The sequence below is a fragment of the Passer domesticus genome, chromosome 31 (assembly GCF_036417665.1).
Source record: "Passer domesticus isolate bPasDom1 chromosome 31, bPasDom1.hap1, whole genome shotgun sequence".
Classification (NCBI taxonomy): Eukaryota; Metazoa; Chordata; class Aves; order Passeriformes; family Passeridae; genus Passer; species Passer domesticus.
The window spans coordinates 2,386,949-2,405,612 of NC_087504.1; the positions used below are offsets into that span (position 1 = coordinate 2,386,949).

Sequence of the window (18,664 nt, forward strand, 5' to 3'; positions counted from 1 at the left end):
GGGCTGAGCCCCCCGCCCCCCGAGCAGAACGAGCCCCCCCCGGGGCCACCACGAGCCCCCCCCCGGTCCTGCCCCGGTCCCTGGTGCTGCTCTGGGGGTAAAGGGGGGTCCCAGCTGAGCCCCCCACCCACGGAGCTGCTGCTGTCCTGGTCTGTGGCAGGGCGGGAGGGTGACAGGGACACCCCGCGGTGGTGCCAGGCACGGGGGGCGCGGAGTGGGGGGCACGGGGGGGGGGGCACAGGGGGAGACACACACGGGAGGAGAAAGTGGGGAGATGGGGGGACATGGAGGGGGACATGGAGGATACTCAGGGGACAATGCGGGGACATGGGGGATGCTCAGGAGACGTGGAACACAGTGGGGCGACATGGGGGACAATGGGGGGACATGGGGGACTCAGCGGGGGCCATGGGGGATACTCGGGGACATGGGGGACGCTGGGAGGATATGGGGGACAATGGGGGGACATGGGGGATGCTCAGGGTGGGCTTAAGAGGAGGACCCATGGGGGCGTACAGGTGGGACACGGAGGGGGAGACACGGTGGGGACACGGAGAGGGTCACATGGGGGTGACACGGAGGGGTGACACGGGGGGGGTGACACAGGGGGGTGACACGGGGGGTGACACAGGGGGGACACGGGGGGACGCGCGCGCTGCCCCCCCCCGCTCCGTTCCCGGTGGCGGTGTCGCCACCTGGTGGCGGCTCCCGGGACTGCGCCGGTGCCCATTCCCGGTTCACCGTTCCCCGTTCCCCATTCCCCGTTTCCAGCTCCCCATTCCCCATTCCTCCTTTCCCATTCCCCATTCCCATTCCCATCCCCATTCCTCATTCCCATTCCCATTCCCCATTCCCCATTCCCATTCCCCATTTTCCCACTCCCATTCTCCATTCCCACTCCCATTCCCCATTTTCCCACTCCCATTCTCCATTCCCACTCCCATTCCCCATTTTCCCACTCCCATTCTCCATTCTCACTCCCATTCCCCATTCCCATTCCCATTCCCATTCCCATTCCCATTCCCCATTCCCCATTCCCCATTCCCCATTCCCCATTCCCATTCCCATTCCCATTCCCCACTCCCCATTCCCATTCCCATTCCCATTCCCCATCCCCATTCCCATTCCCCATCCCCATTCCCATTCCCATTTCCATTCCCATTCCCATCCCCATTCCCCATTCCCATTCCCATTCCCATTCCCCACTCCCCATTCCCCATTCCCCATTCCCATTCCCATTCCCATTCCCCACTCCCCATTCCCCATCCCCATTCCCCACTCCCCATTCCCATTCCCATTCCCATTCCCATTCCCATTCCCATTCCCCATTCCCATTCCCATCCCCACTCCCCATTCCCCACTCCCACCCCCCCGCTCCAACCAGCAGCCAGTTCTTCAGTTTTTAAAAATTTTATTTATAACAATATCTGTTTTGTTTAGTTGTAAAGTAATCCAGCAAAAATTATTAAAACATTTCCCCCCAATAAAAGGATGGGGTGTCCCCCCCCCCGCCCCCCCACATGCGTTTATTTATTTCTACTATAAAAGCTAGGTCATTTCCAGGTTTTTTTTTTTGTGGGTTTTTTTGTATTTTTTTTTTCCTTTTTCCTGTTAAAAAATGTGCATGTTGGAGAGTGGGAGAGGGGGAGCGGGGTGGGGGGAATGAGGGGCTGGAGACCCCCTCCCCAACACCACAGCGGGGCTGGGGGCTTCATCCTGACCCCTGTAACAGTCGGGCAGAGAAGGGGGGGAAAAGGAGGCAGAGAGAGGGAGGGGAAAGTTGGGGAGGGAGGGGAAAATGGGAGAGGGGAGGGGAAAATGGGGGGGAACAGGGGAGGGAGGGGAATTTGGGGCTGGGGGCGAGGACTGCAGAAGCTGCAGGAGAAGGGGGAAGCCGGGGAGCAGCAGATTTCGGTGGGGGGAAGGAAACGGGGTCCCTGGGGAGGGGAGCTGCTGCAGTTCAGGGGGGTTTGGAGCATGGGGGACCCCGCTCTGCCTCCCCCCGAGCTGTGCCCCCCACAGCAGCGACCCCAAATGTCCCCTCAGCCCCAGCCCCGGTGTGTTTGCCCCGGTACCGCCTGTCCTGGGGGGGCAGGAGGGGGTGAGAAGGGGCAGGAAAAGAAAAGGGATTTTGGAAGTGGGGAGGGGGGGGGCGCCCAATGTAAAGAGATTTAAAATAAACCAAAAGCCGGGTCTGGCAATGAAGACGCCGAGGCCTGGGACCGGGGAGGGGGGGAATATACAGGTAATAATACTGCTCACATAGAAAAGTAATAATCCTTCATTTGTACATTTATACAGCGGCTCGTGGCCCCCCCCCCGGCCCCCCCCCACTGCGGCGGGGGGCTGTGCCGGGCCCCTCGCCCCCCGTGCCCCTATGCCAGGGGGTCTGCCAGGTCGTCGTCCCCCCGTGCCAGCAGCTCCCGTTTCTCGTCCGTGCTGGCCAGGGAGTTGCGGCTGTTGTGGGCGCCCATGTACAGCGTGGCATAAACCGGGTTGGTGAAGTTGGTGGGCTGCAGAGAGAGGGGGGAGAGGGTGGGAGGGGGTGAGGACATCCCCCCTCTGCTCAGAACTGATGTCCCCGGGGGTGTTCCCCACCCTGGGGGGACTCGGTGAGAGCCCCCACCAGGTGTGAGCTGCTCCAGGGACAGGGGCAGCCCCGCTGGCCCTGCCTGCAGCCCCCAGCCCCAAAGGCTTTGAGACCCCTCAGAGCCCCCCCAGACACAAAATCTTTGTGACCCCCTCAGAGCTCCCCAGCCCCAAAGCTTTGTGACCCCTCAAACACCTCCAAGCCCTGAAGCCTTTGCAGCCCCTTGGAGTATCCCCCTTTCACCCACCCCAAATCCTTTGTGAGCCTTTGGAGCCTCTCTCAGGGCATGCCCAGCCCCAAAACCTTTGTGAACCTTCAGAGCTCCCCAGCCCCAAAACCTTTGTGAACCTTCAGAGCTCCCCAGCCCCAAAACCTTTGTGAACCTTCAGACTCCCCCCCAGCCCCAAAGCCTTTGTGGACCTTCAGAGTTTCCCCAGCCCAAAACCTCTGTCACCCCTCGGAGTTCCCCTAGCCCCAAAAAGTTTGCAAACCCTTGAAGCTCACCCAGCCCCAAAGGCTTTGTGATCCCTCAAAACCTTTGCAACCTCTCAGAGATCCCAGCCCTGAAGCCCTTGAGACCCTCAGAGACCCAAGAGCCCCAAAGCCCTGAAGCCTTTCAGACCCTCAGAGACCCATCAGCCCCAAAGCCCTGAAGCTGAGACCCTCAGGGACCCATCAGCCCCAAGCCCTGAAGCCTTTCAGACCCTTAGAGATCCATCAACCCCAAAGCCCTGAAGCTGAGACCCTCAGAAACCCAAGAGCCCCAAACCCCTCAAGCTGAGACCCTCAGAGACCCAACAGCCCCAAAGCCCTGAAGCCTTTCAGACCCTCAGAAACCCAAGAGCCTCAAAGCCCTGAATTCTTTCAGACCCCCAGAGATCCATCAGCCCCCAATCCCTGAAGCCTTTGAGACCCTCAGGGACCCATCAGCCCCAAAAACCCTCAGAGCCCCCCAGGGCTGCTGCACACAGAGCCCTGACAGCCCCAGCCATGCGCCCCCCACCCCAGCACGTGTCCCCCCCCTGCACCTCCCGCTTTGGGCAGGACCCTGCAGAGCTGCCAGCCCCTCACCTTGTCGGGGTCCAGGGCAAAGTCAGCATCCAGCAGCTCCCCCACGTCGTCATCGGGCTCCCCCTCGTACATTTTGTAGGTGGGGTTCCCAATCTCCACGTTCATGGCACCGTTGGTCATCCGCTGGTGCTGGAAGCCCTTGGCACTGAGGAGGGGAGGCAGGGGGTCAGTGCCAGTGACACCCCCCACCCTCGAGGCTGTCACAGCCAGCTCCGTGCCCTCTCCATGCCACCAGACTCACCCTTTAATTCTCCATTTGTACCAGACAAAAGCCACCACGGTGAGGAGGATGAGGAGCAGCAGGATGGGGATGACGATGGAGGCTGTTCCTGCGGGAGGAAGGCACAGGAACACTCAGAGCCTGGGGTGGGGGGGACACTGCCCAAAAGGGGCAGCCTGGGCTGGCACTGTCCCCCCCTTTCCACCTCAGAATGGGGGTCAGGAGTCGCTCAGGGGAAGGTCTGGATAATCAACAAAACCCTGGGTGTGGTGTGGCATGGGAGGGGGGGTCACACACTGCCCCCCAAAAAACTGCCCACCAACAAACTGCCCAAAAAAAACCCTGGGTATGGCATGGCATGGCATGGAAAGGGGGTCACACACTGCCCCCCACTTAACGTGCCCACCAAAAAAACCCCTGGGTATGGCATGGGAGGGGGGTCATACACTGCCCCCCAAAAATCTGCCCAACAATAAACTGCCAAAAAAAACCCCTCAGTGTGGTGTGGAATGGAAAGGGGGTCATACATTGCCCCCCAAAAAACTGCCCAACAAACATAACCCCTGAGTGTGGTGTGGCATGGAAAGGGGGTCACAAACTGCCCCCCACTTAACCTGCCCCCCCAAAAAAAAAACCTTGGGTGTGGTGTGGCTTGGAAAGAGGGGTCCCACACTGCCCCCAAATTAACCTGGCCCCCAAAAAACTACCTGGGTGTGGCGTAGCATGGAAGGGGGGGTCACAAACTGGCCCCCACTTAACCTTCCCCCCAAAAAACCCCCTCGGTGTGGCATGGAAAGAGGGGGTCACACAGTGCCCCCCACTTAACCTGCCCACCAACAAAACCCCTGGGTGTTGCATGGCATGGAAGGGGGGTCATACACTGCCCCCAAAAAACTGCCCAACAATAAACTGCCCAAAAAAACCGCCTCAGTGTGGTGTGGCACGGAAGGAGGATCATACATTGCCCCCCAAAAAATTGCCCAACAAACAAAACCCCTGGGTATGGCATGGCATGGAAAGGGGGTCACACACTGCCCCCAAATTAACCTGCCCACCAAAAATCTCCCTGGGTGTGGTGTGGCATGGAAAGAGGGGTCCCACACTGCCCCCAAATTAACCTGGCCCCCAAAAAACTCCCTGGGTGTGGTGTGGCATGGAAGGGGGGTCATACACTGCCCCCAAAAAACTGCCCAAAAAACCCCCTGGGTGTGGTTGGCATGGAAGGGGGGTCATACACTGCCCCCCAAAAAACCCCTCAGTGCGGTGTGGCATGGAAGGGGGGGTGTCACCCCGTGCCCCCCACTTACGGCTGCTCTGCTGCTCGCCCACGATGAACTCCTCGCAGCGCGTGCCCGTCATGCCCGAGGGACACCTGGCAGGGCAGGGAGAGCACCGGGGTTAGCAGGGCAGGGCCATGCGGGGAGGGAGGGAGGGAGAGCAGGGCACAGGCCTGGGGTCAGGGTGGGGCGGGGGGCACAGATCGGGGCGTGTCAGTGACGTCTCGGGGGGCAAACAGCCCGCCTGTCCCCCCCTCCCTTTGTGCCCTGGCAAAGCCCCCTCCCCTCTTACAGGCACTCGGGCAGCTGGGTCTTCTCGCTGATGGAGCAGGTCCCGCCGTGCAGGCAGTAATTGTCACAGGTCAGGCAGCTCGGTGCTATCTTCCCGTCGGGGCAGCTGGGGGGCACAGAGGATCAGCCCCACGGGTACCCCCGGCTGCCCTGTGCCCCCCACTCTGGGTGCTGTGTGCTCCCCCCAGCCCCTCGGGGCTCATCCCACCCGCACAGCTCATGGCTGGGACACCAGCATGGGCACTTCACACATCTGAGACACATCTGAGACACATCTGAGACACATCCACGTCCTCCTCCTCCTCCCAGGATGAATTCCCTGGATTTATCTGCCCTGAATTCCTGATCTAGCTGTGCCTGACCCTGCCACAGCGGGACAGGTTTCCTCCGGGGTCCCTGTGCCCACCACCCCTTTTCCTCCCTGCAGCTCGACATTCCCAGCACCTACATGCAGGAGACCTCCCCGCTCTGCTTGTTGATGCTGCACTTGCCCTCCTGGCACCGGGAGCACTTGTTCTCCTGGCACTGGGCACCCTCAAACTGAGGGGGGCAGCGGCACTGCTTGGCACCGCTGGCTGTCATCTGGCACACGCCGTCATTCTCACAGTAGTCGAAGCACTGCCCTGTGGGGGACAAGGGGGTCAGGGTGGGCAGCCCCTCCAGAGGGCAGCTGGTGGCCCCATGGAGCATCACCCCGCCCCACAAAGCATCCCATCAAAGAGGGGGACCTGGAGATGCAATCCCACGGGTGCTGTTCCCAGGGGTTCCCCCAAAAGATGGGGACATGGGAGCCCAACCCCTGATGCTGTCCCCAGAGGGGACACAGAGGGTGGGAAAAACCCGAAAGAGGGGTGGGAGCCCAACACTCTGGCACTGTCCCCAGAGATCTCCCCCCAGGCATCTCCAGGTGAGGGACACCCACCCTCCTGATACCCCTACTGCTGTCCCCAGACATCCCCAGGTGAGTGACAACCACCCTCCTGATACCCCCACTGCTGTCCCCAGATGTCCCCAGATGAGGAATACCCATCCTTTTAACACCCTCACTGCTGTCCCCAGACATCCCCAGGTGACAAACACCCACCCTCCCGACTCCCTCACTGCTGTCCCCAGACATCCTCAAATGAGGGACACCCATCTTTTTAACGTCCCCATTGTTGTCCCCAGACATCCCCAGGTGAGTGACACCCATCCTCCTGATACCCCCACTGCTATCCCCAGACATCCCCAGGTGACAAACACCCATCCTTTTAACATCCCCACTGCTGTCCCCAGATGTCCCCAGGTAAGGAACACCCATCCTTTTAACGTCCCCGCTGCTGTCCCTAGACATCCTCAAATGAGGGACACCCATCTTTTTAGTGTCCCCATTGTTGTCCCCAGACATCCCCAGGTGAGTGACAGCCACCCTTTTAACACTCCCACTGCTGTCCCCAGATGTCCCCAGATGAGGAACACCCATCCTTTTAACACTCCCACTGCTGTCCCCAGACAGTGACCAGTCCTCAGGTGAGTGACACCCTCCCAGCTCCCCCACTGCTGTCCCCAGACATCCTCAGGTGATAAACACCCATCCTTTTAACGTCCCCACTGCTGTCCCCAGATGTCCCCAGGTAAGGAACACCCATCCTTTTAACGTCCCCACTGCTGTCCCTAGATGTCCCCAGGTAAGGAACACCCATCCTTTTAACGTCCCCACTGCTGTCCCCAGATGTCCCCAGGTAAGGAACACCCATCCTTTTAATGTCCCCACTGCTGTCCCTAGATGTCCCCAGGTAAGGAACACCCATCCTTTTAACGTCCCCACTGCTGTCCCCAGATGTCCCCAGGTAAGGAACACCCATCCTTTTAACGTCCCCACTGCTGTCCCCAGACATCCCCAGGTGACAAACACCCATCCTTTTAACGTCCCCACTGCTGTCCCCCGACATCCCCAGGTGACAAACACCCATCCTTTTAACGTCCCCACTGCTGTCCCCAGATGTCCCCAGGTGAGGAACACCCCTCCTTTTAACACCCCCACTGCTGTCCCCCGACATCCCCAGGTGAATGACACCCCCCCAACTCCCCCGCTGCTGTCCCCAGCCCGCGGCACAGCCGCTGGCACTCACGGTACTGGCAGCGGTCCCCGATGAAGGTGGGCAGGCAGCGGCAGCTGGGCTGGTTGCCCTGGTTGACGGTGCAGCTGCCGTTGTGCTGGCAGTAATCCGTGCACACCTGCTGGTTGCACCGGGGCCCGGTGAAGCCGGTGGGGCAGCGGCAGGTCGGCATTCCTAGGGATAAAACCCGTCAGCTCCGCGCCCACCCGTCCGTCTGTCTGTCCGTCTGTCCGCCAGCCCCGCGGCTCACCCGAGGGCGAGGCAGCGCAGGTGCCCCCGTTCTGGCAGTAGTCCCAGCACTGGTCGATCTGGCACTTGTCGCCGTTGTAGCGCGGCTGGCAGCGGCACTTGGCCTGCTTGCGGGCGTTGAGGAAGCAGCTGCCGCCGTTCAGGCACACCAGGTCACACGTGTCCGTGGTGGGCACTGCGAGGGAGCGGAGGTGAGCAGGAGCGGGCTGGCAGGAGCCAACCTCCCTCCTCATCCTCACCGTGTCCTGCTCCGGTGTCACCTACCGACAGGGGAGACGGTGGGCGAGGGCACGAGCACGCAGGTGCCGTTGTCCAGGCGTTTGCCGTTGGGGCAGGTGCACACGGGGCCGCTGGGGCTCAGCAGGCAGAGCCACTCGCACTTCTTGCGGTCACAAGGGTTGGTCACTGCGGGAGGAGGGGGCACACATGGTGAGGACAGCACGGTGGTGACCTCACAGCCCTTCTTGCTCCGCAGCAGCTCTGGGATGTTCCTCCAGGCTGAACTCTGGGCTCTGGGAGGTCCATCCCAAGGGCCACAGTGACCACGCAGGCACCTTGGCCAGGCAGGCTCGGGGCTGTGCCCACAGGCAGCCCCACTCACCTCATCTGTGTCATCTCCACAGATGTCACTTCCCCTCCACAGCCCTGTGCTGTCCCTCCCACGCCCTGAGGTCACCACCTGACCAGTTGGACTCCCCCAACCCACCTCAGCAACCCCCTGCTTTGCCCACCCAGACACCCCCACTTCGGGCAGGGAGCTGGGGGTCTCAGCCCCCTCTTCCCAACACCCCCCTCACCCTCTGGCACCCCACACCAGGTATCAGTCCCTGGCACCTCCCTGGTGCCAGGTGGGGGTCCCAGGCCCTCACACACCCTCTGGCTGCTTGTACTGGTGGTAGAGCACGACGTCGGTGGCGTGGTTGAGGCCGGAGGTCAGGTTGGTGACAGGCTTGTGCCCGAACTTGTGGATCTTGAAGATGCGGTTGTTGATGTAGGTGACGCCGTAGATGTAGTCCTCAAAGATGTCGATGCTGAACGGGTGGCTCAGCCCTGAGGAAGCCAGGAGGGGACATGTGGAGGCAGGGATTTGGGGTGGGCCTGAGGCCAGGGACCCCCAAGGGGCACCCCTTACCCTTCTTGTTGTCGATGGCCACCACGGGGTCGGTGCCGTTGAGCCGGATGCTGCCGATGACGGAGAGCTTGGCGTCGGCCCAGTACAGCCTCTCGTTGTGGTAGTCCACGGCCAGGCCTGAGGGGACACAGCCCCCAGTGAGCCCCCAGTCCACCCCAAGCCCCTCCTGACCAACTGACCCACAGAGCACCACCCCACTGGCCCTACACCCTTCTGCCATGGGGCTCCGAGCCCCCACAACACAAATGGTTGAACGTGTCCCCATCGTGGCTTTTGTCCCCCTCCTGTCCCCTGACTCTCTCACCTGTTGGCCACTGGATGTTGTCCTGCACCAGGGTCTCCCGCAGCGTCCCATCCATGGCAGCTGTCTCGATCTTGGGGTGATTGCCCCAGTCTGACCAGTACATCGTTCTGTAAGGACACAGGCAGGTCATTCCCAGGGGAACAGGACATCCCACTGACCAGGGAGGAGAAACCCTCCTAACACTATCCCCATGGCATCCTGGAGTCACCAGACAACTCTGGGGCAACTCGAGAAGACACAGAGAGTGACCCTGGGACACGTGGGTGGGCTTGCGACGAGGGGAGTGTGGTGAGGGCTGGGCAGAGGGATGGGAAGTCCCTCACCCCCGCAGTGGATCAACCACGATGGCGTGGGGCTCATCGATCATCCCCGAAATCAGCGTCTTGCGGTTCTCCCCTTTCATCTGCGCCACCTCGATGACGTCCCGCCCCGAGTCCGTCCAGTAGATGTTCCCAGCCACCCAATCGATGGCGATTCCCCGCGGCATCTTCAGCCCTGAGATCTGTGCGGGGCAGAGCGGGGACGGGTGAGGGGGGATGAAACCACCAGCCCATCCCCGCCGCTCCCGCCACGCCCCGGCAGAGCTGGCTCACGTTCAGGTGGGTGACGCCGCCGTCGATCTGGCGCCGGTTGCGGTTGGAGGCGGTGGAGGCGGAGGAGGAGGCGGGCAGCTCCCGGTAGGAGATCCTGCCCGTGTGCCAGTTGGTCCAGTAGATCTTGTTGCCCTTGACGTAGATGTCCATGGCGTCGATGCGCACGTTTTCATCGCCCTGGAAGGCTGGCTCGTAGGCCGAGTTGGGGTTGAAGGGGTACATGCTCCTGATCTTGTTGTCGTCCGCGATGTAGAGGATCTGGTGCTCGGAGCCTGCAGGGGAGGAGGAAGAGGAGGAGGAGGAGAGGTTGGCATGGGCTGCACTGGGAACAGGGGCTCAGCCATGAGTGGGGACTCAGCCAGGAGCAAGGGCTCAGCCCAGCTCTCTGGTGGGACAGAGACAGAGTCACTGGGAGCTCGTCATCGCCTTGGGGATGGACACACTGATGGCACCAGCGGTACCAGAAGGGTGGGCAGAGCTGCAGGGGGCTGGAGGGAAGAGCAAAGGATTCCCACAGGAGCTCTGGGCACACACAGAACCCATGTGGGTCCTTGGTTCCCTCCTGACCTTCTGCCTTGCACATGTTGTCCGTCTTCATGAAGTTCTTGGCGCAGCTGCAGACGTGGGAGCCCTTGGTGTTGTTGCAGAGCTGGGAGCAGGTCCCGAAGCGCAGGCACTCGTTGATGTCTGGGCAGTGGGAGATGGGATCAGGGGATCCCCCACCAAAGGCTGCACCCACACACCCCAACTCTGCCCCAAGGGCACCATCCCTGCCACCCCAGCCCCATGCCTGCTGTGAAATCACATCTCACTGGCAAAACCCAATGCCAGACCCCACAGCCCGGGGAGCAGTGGGAAGTACCTTGGCAAAAATTCTTGTCTGGCACCTTCTGGAAGCCTCTGCGGCAGGTGCAGTATGAGGTGGACTGGGACTGGACGCAGTGGGCCTCGTCCCCACACATGGTGGTGTTGGTGGTGCAGTCATATGACTTGTGCTCTGCGGTGGGACACGCCGTCACACGCGTGTCACGCTGGGTTCCCTCCAGCCCCCAGCCCCCAGCGGGCCCCCGGCTCCCCACCCACCGTGGGAGCAGGATTCCTCATCAGAACCATCTCCACAGTCATCGAAGAAGTTGCAGCGGAGGTTGGCGCTGATGCACTTCTTGTTCCCACACAGGAACTCGTTCTTGTCCTGGCTGCAGCTCTTGGGCTTGGCCGTGGGTGACTCTGCGGGTGAGGGGCAGCAGCTGTGACCCCCATCTCCTGGGCACCCATCCCCACGAGACCCTCTGGGAGCAAGCAGGGACTTGAGACCCTACATCCACACCCTGATTTTGGGAGGAAAGACTGGCCAAAGCCAACCCCGACACCTGGGCTGAACCCTGGGCTCTGGGAGGAGCATCCCAAGGGCCACAGTGACCACGCAGGCACCTCGGCCAGGCCGGCTCGGGGCTGTGCCCGCGGGCAGCCCCACTCACCGCAGTCCTTCTCATCCGTGTTATCTCCACAGTTGTCAATGCCGTCGCACTGTCGACCGATCCACAGACATACCCGGTCGTTCTTGCAGCGGAACGGTCTGTTGGGGGGACACTGGAATTTCACTGCACCAGCAAACAGAAACAAACGGTGACGGTGAAAGGAGACGCCGTAGGCAGGCTGCCACACATGTCACGAGCTGCTGCTCGGCCTCTGCCCGCTCTCCGGGGAGGGCTGTCCCACGCGGGCCAGCGGGCTCCGGAGGCTGAAGCAAAGACACTGAAGCAAAGACAATCGCCCGGCTGCTGTGAGCCCTCTCCTCACCCAGCCCCTCCAGCCCCCTCCCCACCACCAGCCCCTCTGCAACTCCTGCCCCTCAATCAGAGTCACCTCCAGCCCCTCGCCCCCACCGGCCGCCCCCAAGAGGAGCTGCCAAAAGTCCCCCCCAAACCCTTTGGTCCCCACAGGGGTGCTCAGGAACTGTCCCCCCATCCTGGGCTGTGGGAGGGCTTGGGGCAGAGGCAGTGTCACTCACAGCACTCCTCGGGATTCTCGTCCGAGTTGTCCCCACAATCGTCCTCCCCGTCACACTTCCAGGCCAGGGGCTTGCACAGGGTGTTGTTGCACTGGAACTCGTCCAGGGGACACGTGCGGACTGTGACAGTGCAAGGGGGGACATGTCAGTGCAAGGGGGCACACGTCAGTGCAAGAGACACGTCAGTGCAAGGGGGACATGTCACTGCAAGGGGGGACACACAACAGTGCAAGAGACACGTCAGTGCAAGAGGGGACATGTCAGACCAAGGGGGGAATGGGGGGACACGTCAGTGCAAGAGGGGACATGTCAGCTCGTGCAGCCCTGCTGCCAAAACCCCAGCCTGGAGCTGCAATTCCAATTTCCAGCACGCACAGGGGGTCTCCAGGGCTGGGGGTTTTCCATGTCTGAGCACGTTCCAGATTGGAGCAGAGAGAGGGACACACACACACAGAGGGGATGCTCCCACCCTCAGCGGTGACACAATGACACCAGGGCAGGGACAGGGGACACAAGCAGCCCAGGAGGACACACAGCTCTGCCATTACCCCCTGTGCCACAGTTCTCCTCGTCGCTGCCATCCATGCAGTCGGCGTCGGCGTCGCAGCGCCAGCGCATGGGGATGCAGTGCCCGTTCTTGCACTTGAACTGGTCAAACTCGCAGCGGGGCGTGCAGTCTTTCTGCAGGGGACAGGCAGGGACACGCTCAGGGGGGCCATGGCAGGCCCCTGTTCTGTTGCCAGAGCCCCAGGGCAGGGGCAGAGGGGGGGATGTGTCCCTGTCACCCTCGTACCTCGTCGGAGCCGTCGGCGCAGTCGTGGTCCCCGTCGCATTTCCACCTGCCCGCGATGCAGCGGCCGTTGGCACACGAGAACTCGCTCTCAGAGCAGGGCCGGGGCGCTGGGGACAGAGCACAGCGCGTGCCCTGAGCGTGGGGACAGCCCGTGAGGGCAGGGGGTGTCCCTGGCCAGCAGCTGGGGGGGCACGGGGTGACACGCACACACGGCGGGTGGCGCTGGGGACAGGGGGTGCAGGCAGAGCTGTGGAGCTGCCAGAGGGGCACAGCTGGCACCACCTCCCAGCCCCTTCCCACCCCACTCCCTGTGGGGGTTTTGGGGGACACTGTGGCCACACAGCCTGGCTGTCCCCCAGGGAACAGGTCACTCACTCTCCACCGGGCAGCACCAGCCCCGGTGCTGCCCACCCCAGCTGCCCGCCAGGCAGGAGGAACTGCAGCAGTGCCCATCCCTGTGCCCCCTCACAGGGCATGGGGACAGATAGCTCGCAGCTCACTGGCACAGCCCGTGTCAAATCCAGGAGGATGGCACGTGGCACAGCCGCCAACCTGGGGTGGCTCTTGGGACCCTTCCTCTCTCCACGGCCCCGGGGTATTGGGGCACAGGGACCCTCAGGTCATGGCACAGGATTGTGGGGGAACAGGGGAACAGGGGGTGTCCAGGGGGAGGCACGGTAGGGACGGGTTTTGGAGCCAAGTCCAAGCCATGCACGGGCCCTGCAGAGCAGCATGGTCGGACCCTCCCCAGCTGAGGCTCCGTGGAGGGAGATGCTGCTGCTGATGTTCAGTAAATCCACCTGGATTGTCCAGTCCCGACCCCTCTGCCCTCACCTAGAAATTATTGTCTTCATTGGTTTTAGAGAGGCTGTAACATGGAATTAAAAGATTTTGGCAGGAACCTACCTCTGAGCGCCCCATAACGACAGTGTGAAAATGGAGAAAAACATAAGATGAAGTGAAATGGCACAAACTCAAAAACACGACGGGAAATCAACAGAAAAGAAAACAAAAGCTGCACCCTAAAGAGCTGCAGGAAGACAGAAGGACCCAGTGGGCACTGTGGGGTGGCAGAGGGTCTGGCAGCAGACCCCCAGGCAGCCTGAACCCCTCTGGAGGGACAGAGCTTGTGGAGCCCTGGGAATGGCCCTGTCCACGAGGACACTCGTGCTCCTTGGCTGCTCCTTGGTGCTGGCACACGAGCAGGAGCTCACCAAGGGGCAGCACCAAACTCTCTGCCCCAGCTCTGGGGATCAGCCACCTCCCCACGCACTGGCCCAGGCCTGAGGTTGTGACCCGGGTCCCTCCTGACAGCTCCGTGTGTCCCCACCGCCAGGCAGGGGGTGACACAGCGGGTGACGCTTGGTGGCAAAGCAAGACAAGGTGCCCTCAGTGACTCTGCTGGGCCCCCACTCCTGTGGGGAGCGTGTTGGGGTCACCCCTTCAGTGTCACTCATCACCTTTGGGCTGTCTCCTTGGCACAGCCTCCCCTCTGCAGGGCCAGGCTCTCCACACCCAGGGCTGTCCTGGCGTGGGGGACACGGTGGCACTCCCGGCCACCAACCTGACAGCAAAAGAGGGGCTGGGGGGGCCCAAACCTCTCCCCACTGCAGTGCTGCACCCTGGGGCCAGCGAGGGCGGGGGGGAGGCACGTACTGCAGCTCTCCTCGTCGGAGTTGTCCCCGCAGTCGTTGTCGTAGTCGCACTGCCAGCGGCCCGGCACGCAGCGGTTGTTCTTGCAGCGGAACTGGTACGGCTCGCAGGTGCGCTCGTCTGGGGACAGGGGACAGGGACAGGGTCACAGCGACTGGGACACCCTGTCCCTGTGCCCTGGCACGGGGACCCTCCCAAAGGAGAGCATGGATGGCACAGGGACAGACACAGGGACAGACACAGACACAGGGACAGGGACAGGGACAGGGACAGGGACAGGTCAGCACTGCCCGAAAAGGGGGCATGGATGGCACAGGGACAGGGACAGGGACAGGGACAGGGACAGGGACAGGGACAGGGACAGGGACAGTACTGCCCCCAAGGAGGGCACGGATGGGACAGGGACGGGGACAGGGTCAGGGACAGAGCTGCCCCAAAGGGGAGCATGGATGGCACAGGGACAGGACAGGGACAGGGGCAGGGACAGGGACAGGGGCAGGGGCAGGGACAGGGACAGGGGCAGGGACAGCTCAGAGCTGCCCCAGCGGGGTGTGGATGGGACAGGGACAGGGACAGAGCTGCCCCAAAGAGGGGCATGGATGGCACAGGGACAGGACAGGGACAGGGACAGGGACAGGGACAGGGGCAGGTCAGCACTGCCCCAAAGGGGGGCATGGATGGGACAGGGAGAGGGACAAGGACAGCTCAGAGCTGCCCCAAAAGGGGGCGTGGATGGCACAGGGACAGGGACAGGGACAGCTCAGAGCTGCCCCAAGGAGGGCGTGGATGGCACAGGGACAGGACAGGGACAGGGACAGGGAGAGGGACAGGGACAGGGGCAGGTCAGCACTGCCCCAAAGGGGGGCATGGATGGGACAGGGAGAGGGACAAGGACAGCTCAGAGCTGCCCCAAAATGGGGCGTGGATGGCACAGGGACAGGATCAGGGTCAGGGTCAGGGACAGGGAAAGGGGTCAGCACTGCCCCAAAGGGGGCATGGATGGCACAGGGACAGGGACAGGGACAGGGACAGGGGCAGGGACAGGGACAGGGACAGGGACAGGGACAGGGACAGAACTGCCCCAAAGGAGGGCATGGATGGCACAGGGACAGGGACAGGGGTCAGCATTGCCCTGCACAATGAGAGACATGGGACAGGGATGGGATCAGCACTGCTCCAAATGAGGGCAGGAATGGGACAAGGACAGAGGTCAGCACTGCCATGTATGACAGGAGGATGAGACAGGGACAGGTGTCAGCACTGCCCTGAACATGGGGAGGGACAGGACAGGGACAGGGACCAGGACAGGGGTCAGCACTGCCCTGCACCTCCCTCTGACCCAGCCCTGCCCATGCCACTCAGAAAAGGAGCAGCTGGGGCACCCCAGAGGAGACAGCCAGTGCCAGCCCAGCCTGTCCCTCGGGGAACAGGGACACAAGATGACAGTGGCTTGTCCCCACGGCCCCTGCTCACCGCATTCCTCCTTGGGCTCATCGGATCCATCCCCACAGTCGTCCTCCCCGTCACATTTCCAGCGTGCCGGGATGCACCGGCCCGAGTCCTTGCAGCGGAACTCGTCCACGCCACAGGTCATTTGGGCTGCAGGGGACAAAGTGACACAGGCACAGGGCAGGGATCAGCGCTGGTCAGGAGTGTGCTGCTCTCTGCAGGGCTGATGGACAGCCTGGAGCTGGGTGGGATCGCCCTCCCCTCCAAGCAGTTCTTCAGGGGGAAGTCAAGGGGAGGAGGATCCCAGCAGGGCAGAGACACCAACAGCATCACCCACTGCCCCCGGGGACTGAGCAGGGACTGAGGAGGGACTGAGGAGGGACTGGGGTAGAACTGAGCAGGGACTGAGCAGGGACTGAGCAGGGACTGAGCAGGGACTGAGCAGGGACCGAGGAGAGACTGAGGAGGGACTGGGGTAGAACTGAGCAGGAACTGAGCAGGAACTGAGCAGGGACTGAGCAGGGACCGAGGAGAGACTGAGGAGGGACTGGGGTAGAACTGAGCAAGAACTGAGCAGGAACTGAGGAGAGACTGAGTAGGGACTGAGGAGGGACTGAGGAGAGACTGGGATAGAACGAGCAAGAACTGAGCAGGGACTGAGCAGGAACTGAGTAGAGACTGACCAGGGACTGAGGAGGGACTGAGGAGGGACTGAGGTAGAATTGAGTAGGGACTGAGGAAGGACTGGGGTAGAACTGAGCAAGAACTGAGCAGGGACTGAGGAGAGACTGAGGAGAGACTGAGGAAGGACTGGGGTAGAACTGAGCAGGAACTGAGCAGAGACTGAGGAGAGGCTGAGCAGGAACTGAGCAGGGAACAAGGAGGGACTGAGAAGGGACTGAGGAGATACTGGGGTAGAACTGAGCAAGAACTAAGCAGAGACTGGGGTAGAACTGAGCAGAAACTGAGCAGGAACTGAGCAGGGACTGAGGAAGGATTGAGCAAAGACCAAGAGGGAGCTGAGCAGGTACTGAGAAGGGACTGGGGTTAGAACTGGGCAGGGACTGAGCAGGGACCAAGGAGGGACTGGGATACAACTGAGCAGGAACTGAGCAGGGACTGAGGAGTGACTGGGGTAGAACTGAGCAGGAACTGAGCAGGGACTGAGGAGAGACTGAGCAGGAACTGAGGAGGAACTAGGGTAGAACTGGGCAGGAACTGAGCATAGACAGAGCAGGGACCAAGAAGGGCCTGAGCAGGGACCTGCCACCCCACCAGCACACAGAGGTGCCCGGTGTGGGCATTTTACACGTGGGCAGAACCGCCCTCCCCACACAGGTGCCTTACTGCAGTTAGCAGGTTCATCAGAGCCGTCCACGCAGTCGTTGTCGCGGTCACAGACCCAGACCCGGGGGATGCAGCGCTTGGTGATGGCACACTGGAACTGGTTGGGGGCACAGGTCACCTCCGCTGCAGGAGGGAGAAGGGGTGTCAGGAAGGGCAGCAGGGCAGGCAGGGGACAGCCACTCCTTTCCCCAAAAACCAGCCGTGGGGTTGAGAGGTGTGTGGATGCTCCAGGGATCACAAGGGGCTGGTGTGCTCAGTGGAGATGGAGCAGAGCCATAAAATGGCCCCAGGAGAGTCCAAACTATGGGTGGACAGGTCAAAGACCACAAGATCCCTCAGCTGGACAAGAGACTCAGCCCAAATCCATTCAAGGGACTTAAGGATTTCATTCCCACTAGGAAACAGCAGCATCTGTAGGGCTGATGGCGACAGAGGGTCTGCAGAGACCAGGGGTATGGAGAAAGCCCTGGCACAACCCAGGGAGCCAAACACCCCAAGACACAGACCTGAGCCCCTCAGTCTGACCCACACTAGCTCCCACTGATGCCCCCCACTCACGACAGTCCTTCTCGTCCTCGCCGTCCCCGCAGTTGTCCTGCCCGTTGCAGCGGAAGATGCCGGGGATGCAGCGGTTGGTGTTGGTGCACTTGAACTGGCTGGGCAGGCAGACGTGGATGTCTGGGGGAGAGGTGACACGGTCAGGGGGTGACAGGCTGCAGCTGCACGCAGTGGAGGCCTGGGGGTCACAAGGGGACACAGGGAACCTACCACAGTTGGCCTCATCTGAGTTGTCCTGGCAGTCGTTGTCGCCGTCGCAGATGAAGGCGGGGTTGGTGCAGATCCCTGTGGAGCACTGGAACTGCCCTGGCCTGCACTTGAACTCAGCTGTGGGGTAACACAGGGCCACAGGTTTGCTCTGAGGAACATTTTTAGGACACGCCTCAACCTCAAACCCCTGCTCCACCCCTCTGGGTTCCTCTGCGGGGACCCAGCATCCAATTCTGAGCCCTGCTCCTTGGGACAATCCTGACACAGGGACAGATGTGTCCCAGTGCTCCCTGAACCCTGCCATTGCACTGACCCTCCCCTCCACGGGGCTGTCCCAACAGCCATGGGGTGCAGGGACACGGGGGGGGCTGTGTCACCCCCTGGCACTCACGGCAATCCTCCGGCTCGTCCGAGCGGTCCCCGCAGTCGTCCTCGGTGTCGCATTTCCACCAGAAAGGGATGCACTTGTCGTTCTTGCAGACAAACTGATGGAGAGAGGAGCTCGTGAGGTGGTTCAGGATGGGGAGGGGGGACCCCAAAATATTTCATCCCCAGTGAGTTCATCCAAGGGCACTGATCCTGCGCTGTCCCCTCCAGGTATTCCCAAATCCTGACCCAGAACAAAGCCTTAACCCCACCCAGTCCCTGGGGTTTGAGGAGAGGGGGAAAAGAACATTCCAGAGCTGGAGGGTCTCTGGCTCCCGTGGACACCCCCAAACATGAAGTTCCACAGGAGGGAGGTGCTGTGTGCACCCACAGAAGACTGTACAACATCCCACCACCCCTGGAGAGATTATGGCAGGAGGGACATGGGCAT

At 61.7% G+C, this 18,664-nt stretch overlaps 1 protein-coding gene across 8 annotated transcripts in view; it reads right to left on the bottom strand.

The window, feature by feature from the left end:
• Window positions 1-1,391: 1,391 nt before the first annotated feature.
• The window catches only part of LRP1 (LDL receptor related protein 1), a 98,548-nt gene continuing 81,275 nt past the window's right edge, over window positions 1,392-18,664 (bottom strand). For 7 of the 8 annotated variants that reach the window (XM_064401205.1, XM_064401201.1, XM_064401199.1 and 4 more), the window contains exons 63-89: window positions 18,239-18,332; window positions 17,848-17,964; window positions 17,638-17,757; window positions 17,080-17,202; window positions 15,757-15,882; window positions 14,287-14,403; window positions 12,631-12,737; window positions 12,386-12,518; window positions 11,838-11,957; window positions 11,305-11,427; window positions 10,910-11,053; window positions 10,689-10,823; window positions 10,394-10,513; window positions 9,827-10,098; window positions 9,557-9,735; window positions 9,234-9,340; window positions 8,930-9,046; window positions 8,671-8,847; window positions 8,062-8,202; window positions 7,799-7,972; window positions 7,561-7,722; window positions 5,898-6,072; window positions 5,451-5,555; window positions 5,189-5,253; window positions 3,903-3,990; window positions 3,662-3,806; window positions 1,392-2,513 (exon numbers count right to left, since the gene is read on the bottom strand). In XM_064401205.1, coding sequence (XP_064257275.1) covers window positions 2,376-2,513; window positions 3,662-3,806; window positions 3,903-3,990; window positions 5,189-5,253; window positions 5,451-5,555; window positions 5,898-6,072; window positions 7,561-7,722; window positions 7,799-7,972; window positions 8,062-8,202; window positions 8,671-8,847; window positions 8,930-9,046; window positions 9,234-9,340; window positions 9,557-9,735; window positions 9,827-10,098; window positions 10,394-10,513; window positions 10,689-10,823; window positions 10,910-11,053; window positions 11,305-11,427; window positions 11,838-11,957; window positions 12,386-12,518; window positions 12,631-12,737; window positions 14,287-14,403; window positions 15,757-15,882; window positions 17,080-17,202; window positions 17,638-17,757; window positions 17,848-17,964; window positions 18,239-18,332 — 3,624 coding nt within the window. In that variant the 3' untranslated portion in view covers window positions 1,392-2,375. Of the gene's footprint in view, window positions 2,514-3,661; window positions 3,807-3,902; window positions 3,991-5,188; window positions 5,254-5,450; window positions 5,556-5,897; window positions 6,073-7,560; window positions 7,723-7,798; window positions 7,973-8,061; window positions 8,203-8,670; window positions 8,848-8,929; window positions 9,047-9,233; window positions 9,341-9,556; window positions 9,736-9,826; window positions 10,099-10,393; window positions 10,514-10,688; window positions 10,824-10,909; window positions 11,054-11,304; window positions 11,428-11,837; window positions 11,958-12,385; window positions 12,519-12,630; window positions 12,738-14,286; window positions 14,404-15,756; window positions 15,883-17,079; window positions 17,203-17,637; window positions 17,758-17,847; window positions 17,965-18,238; window positions 18,333-18,664 lie in introns of those variants that run through there. The other variant, XR_010351370.1, reaches the window with a different exon arrangement.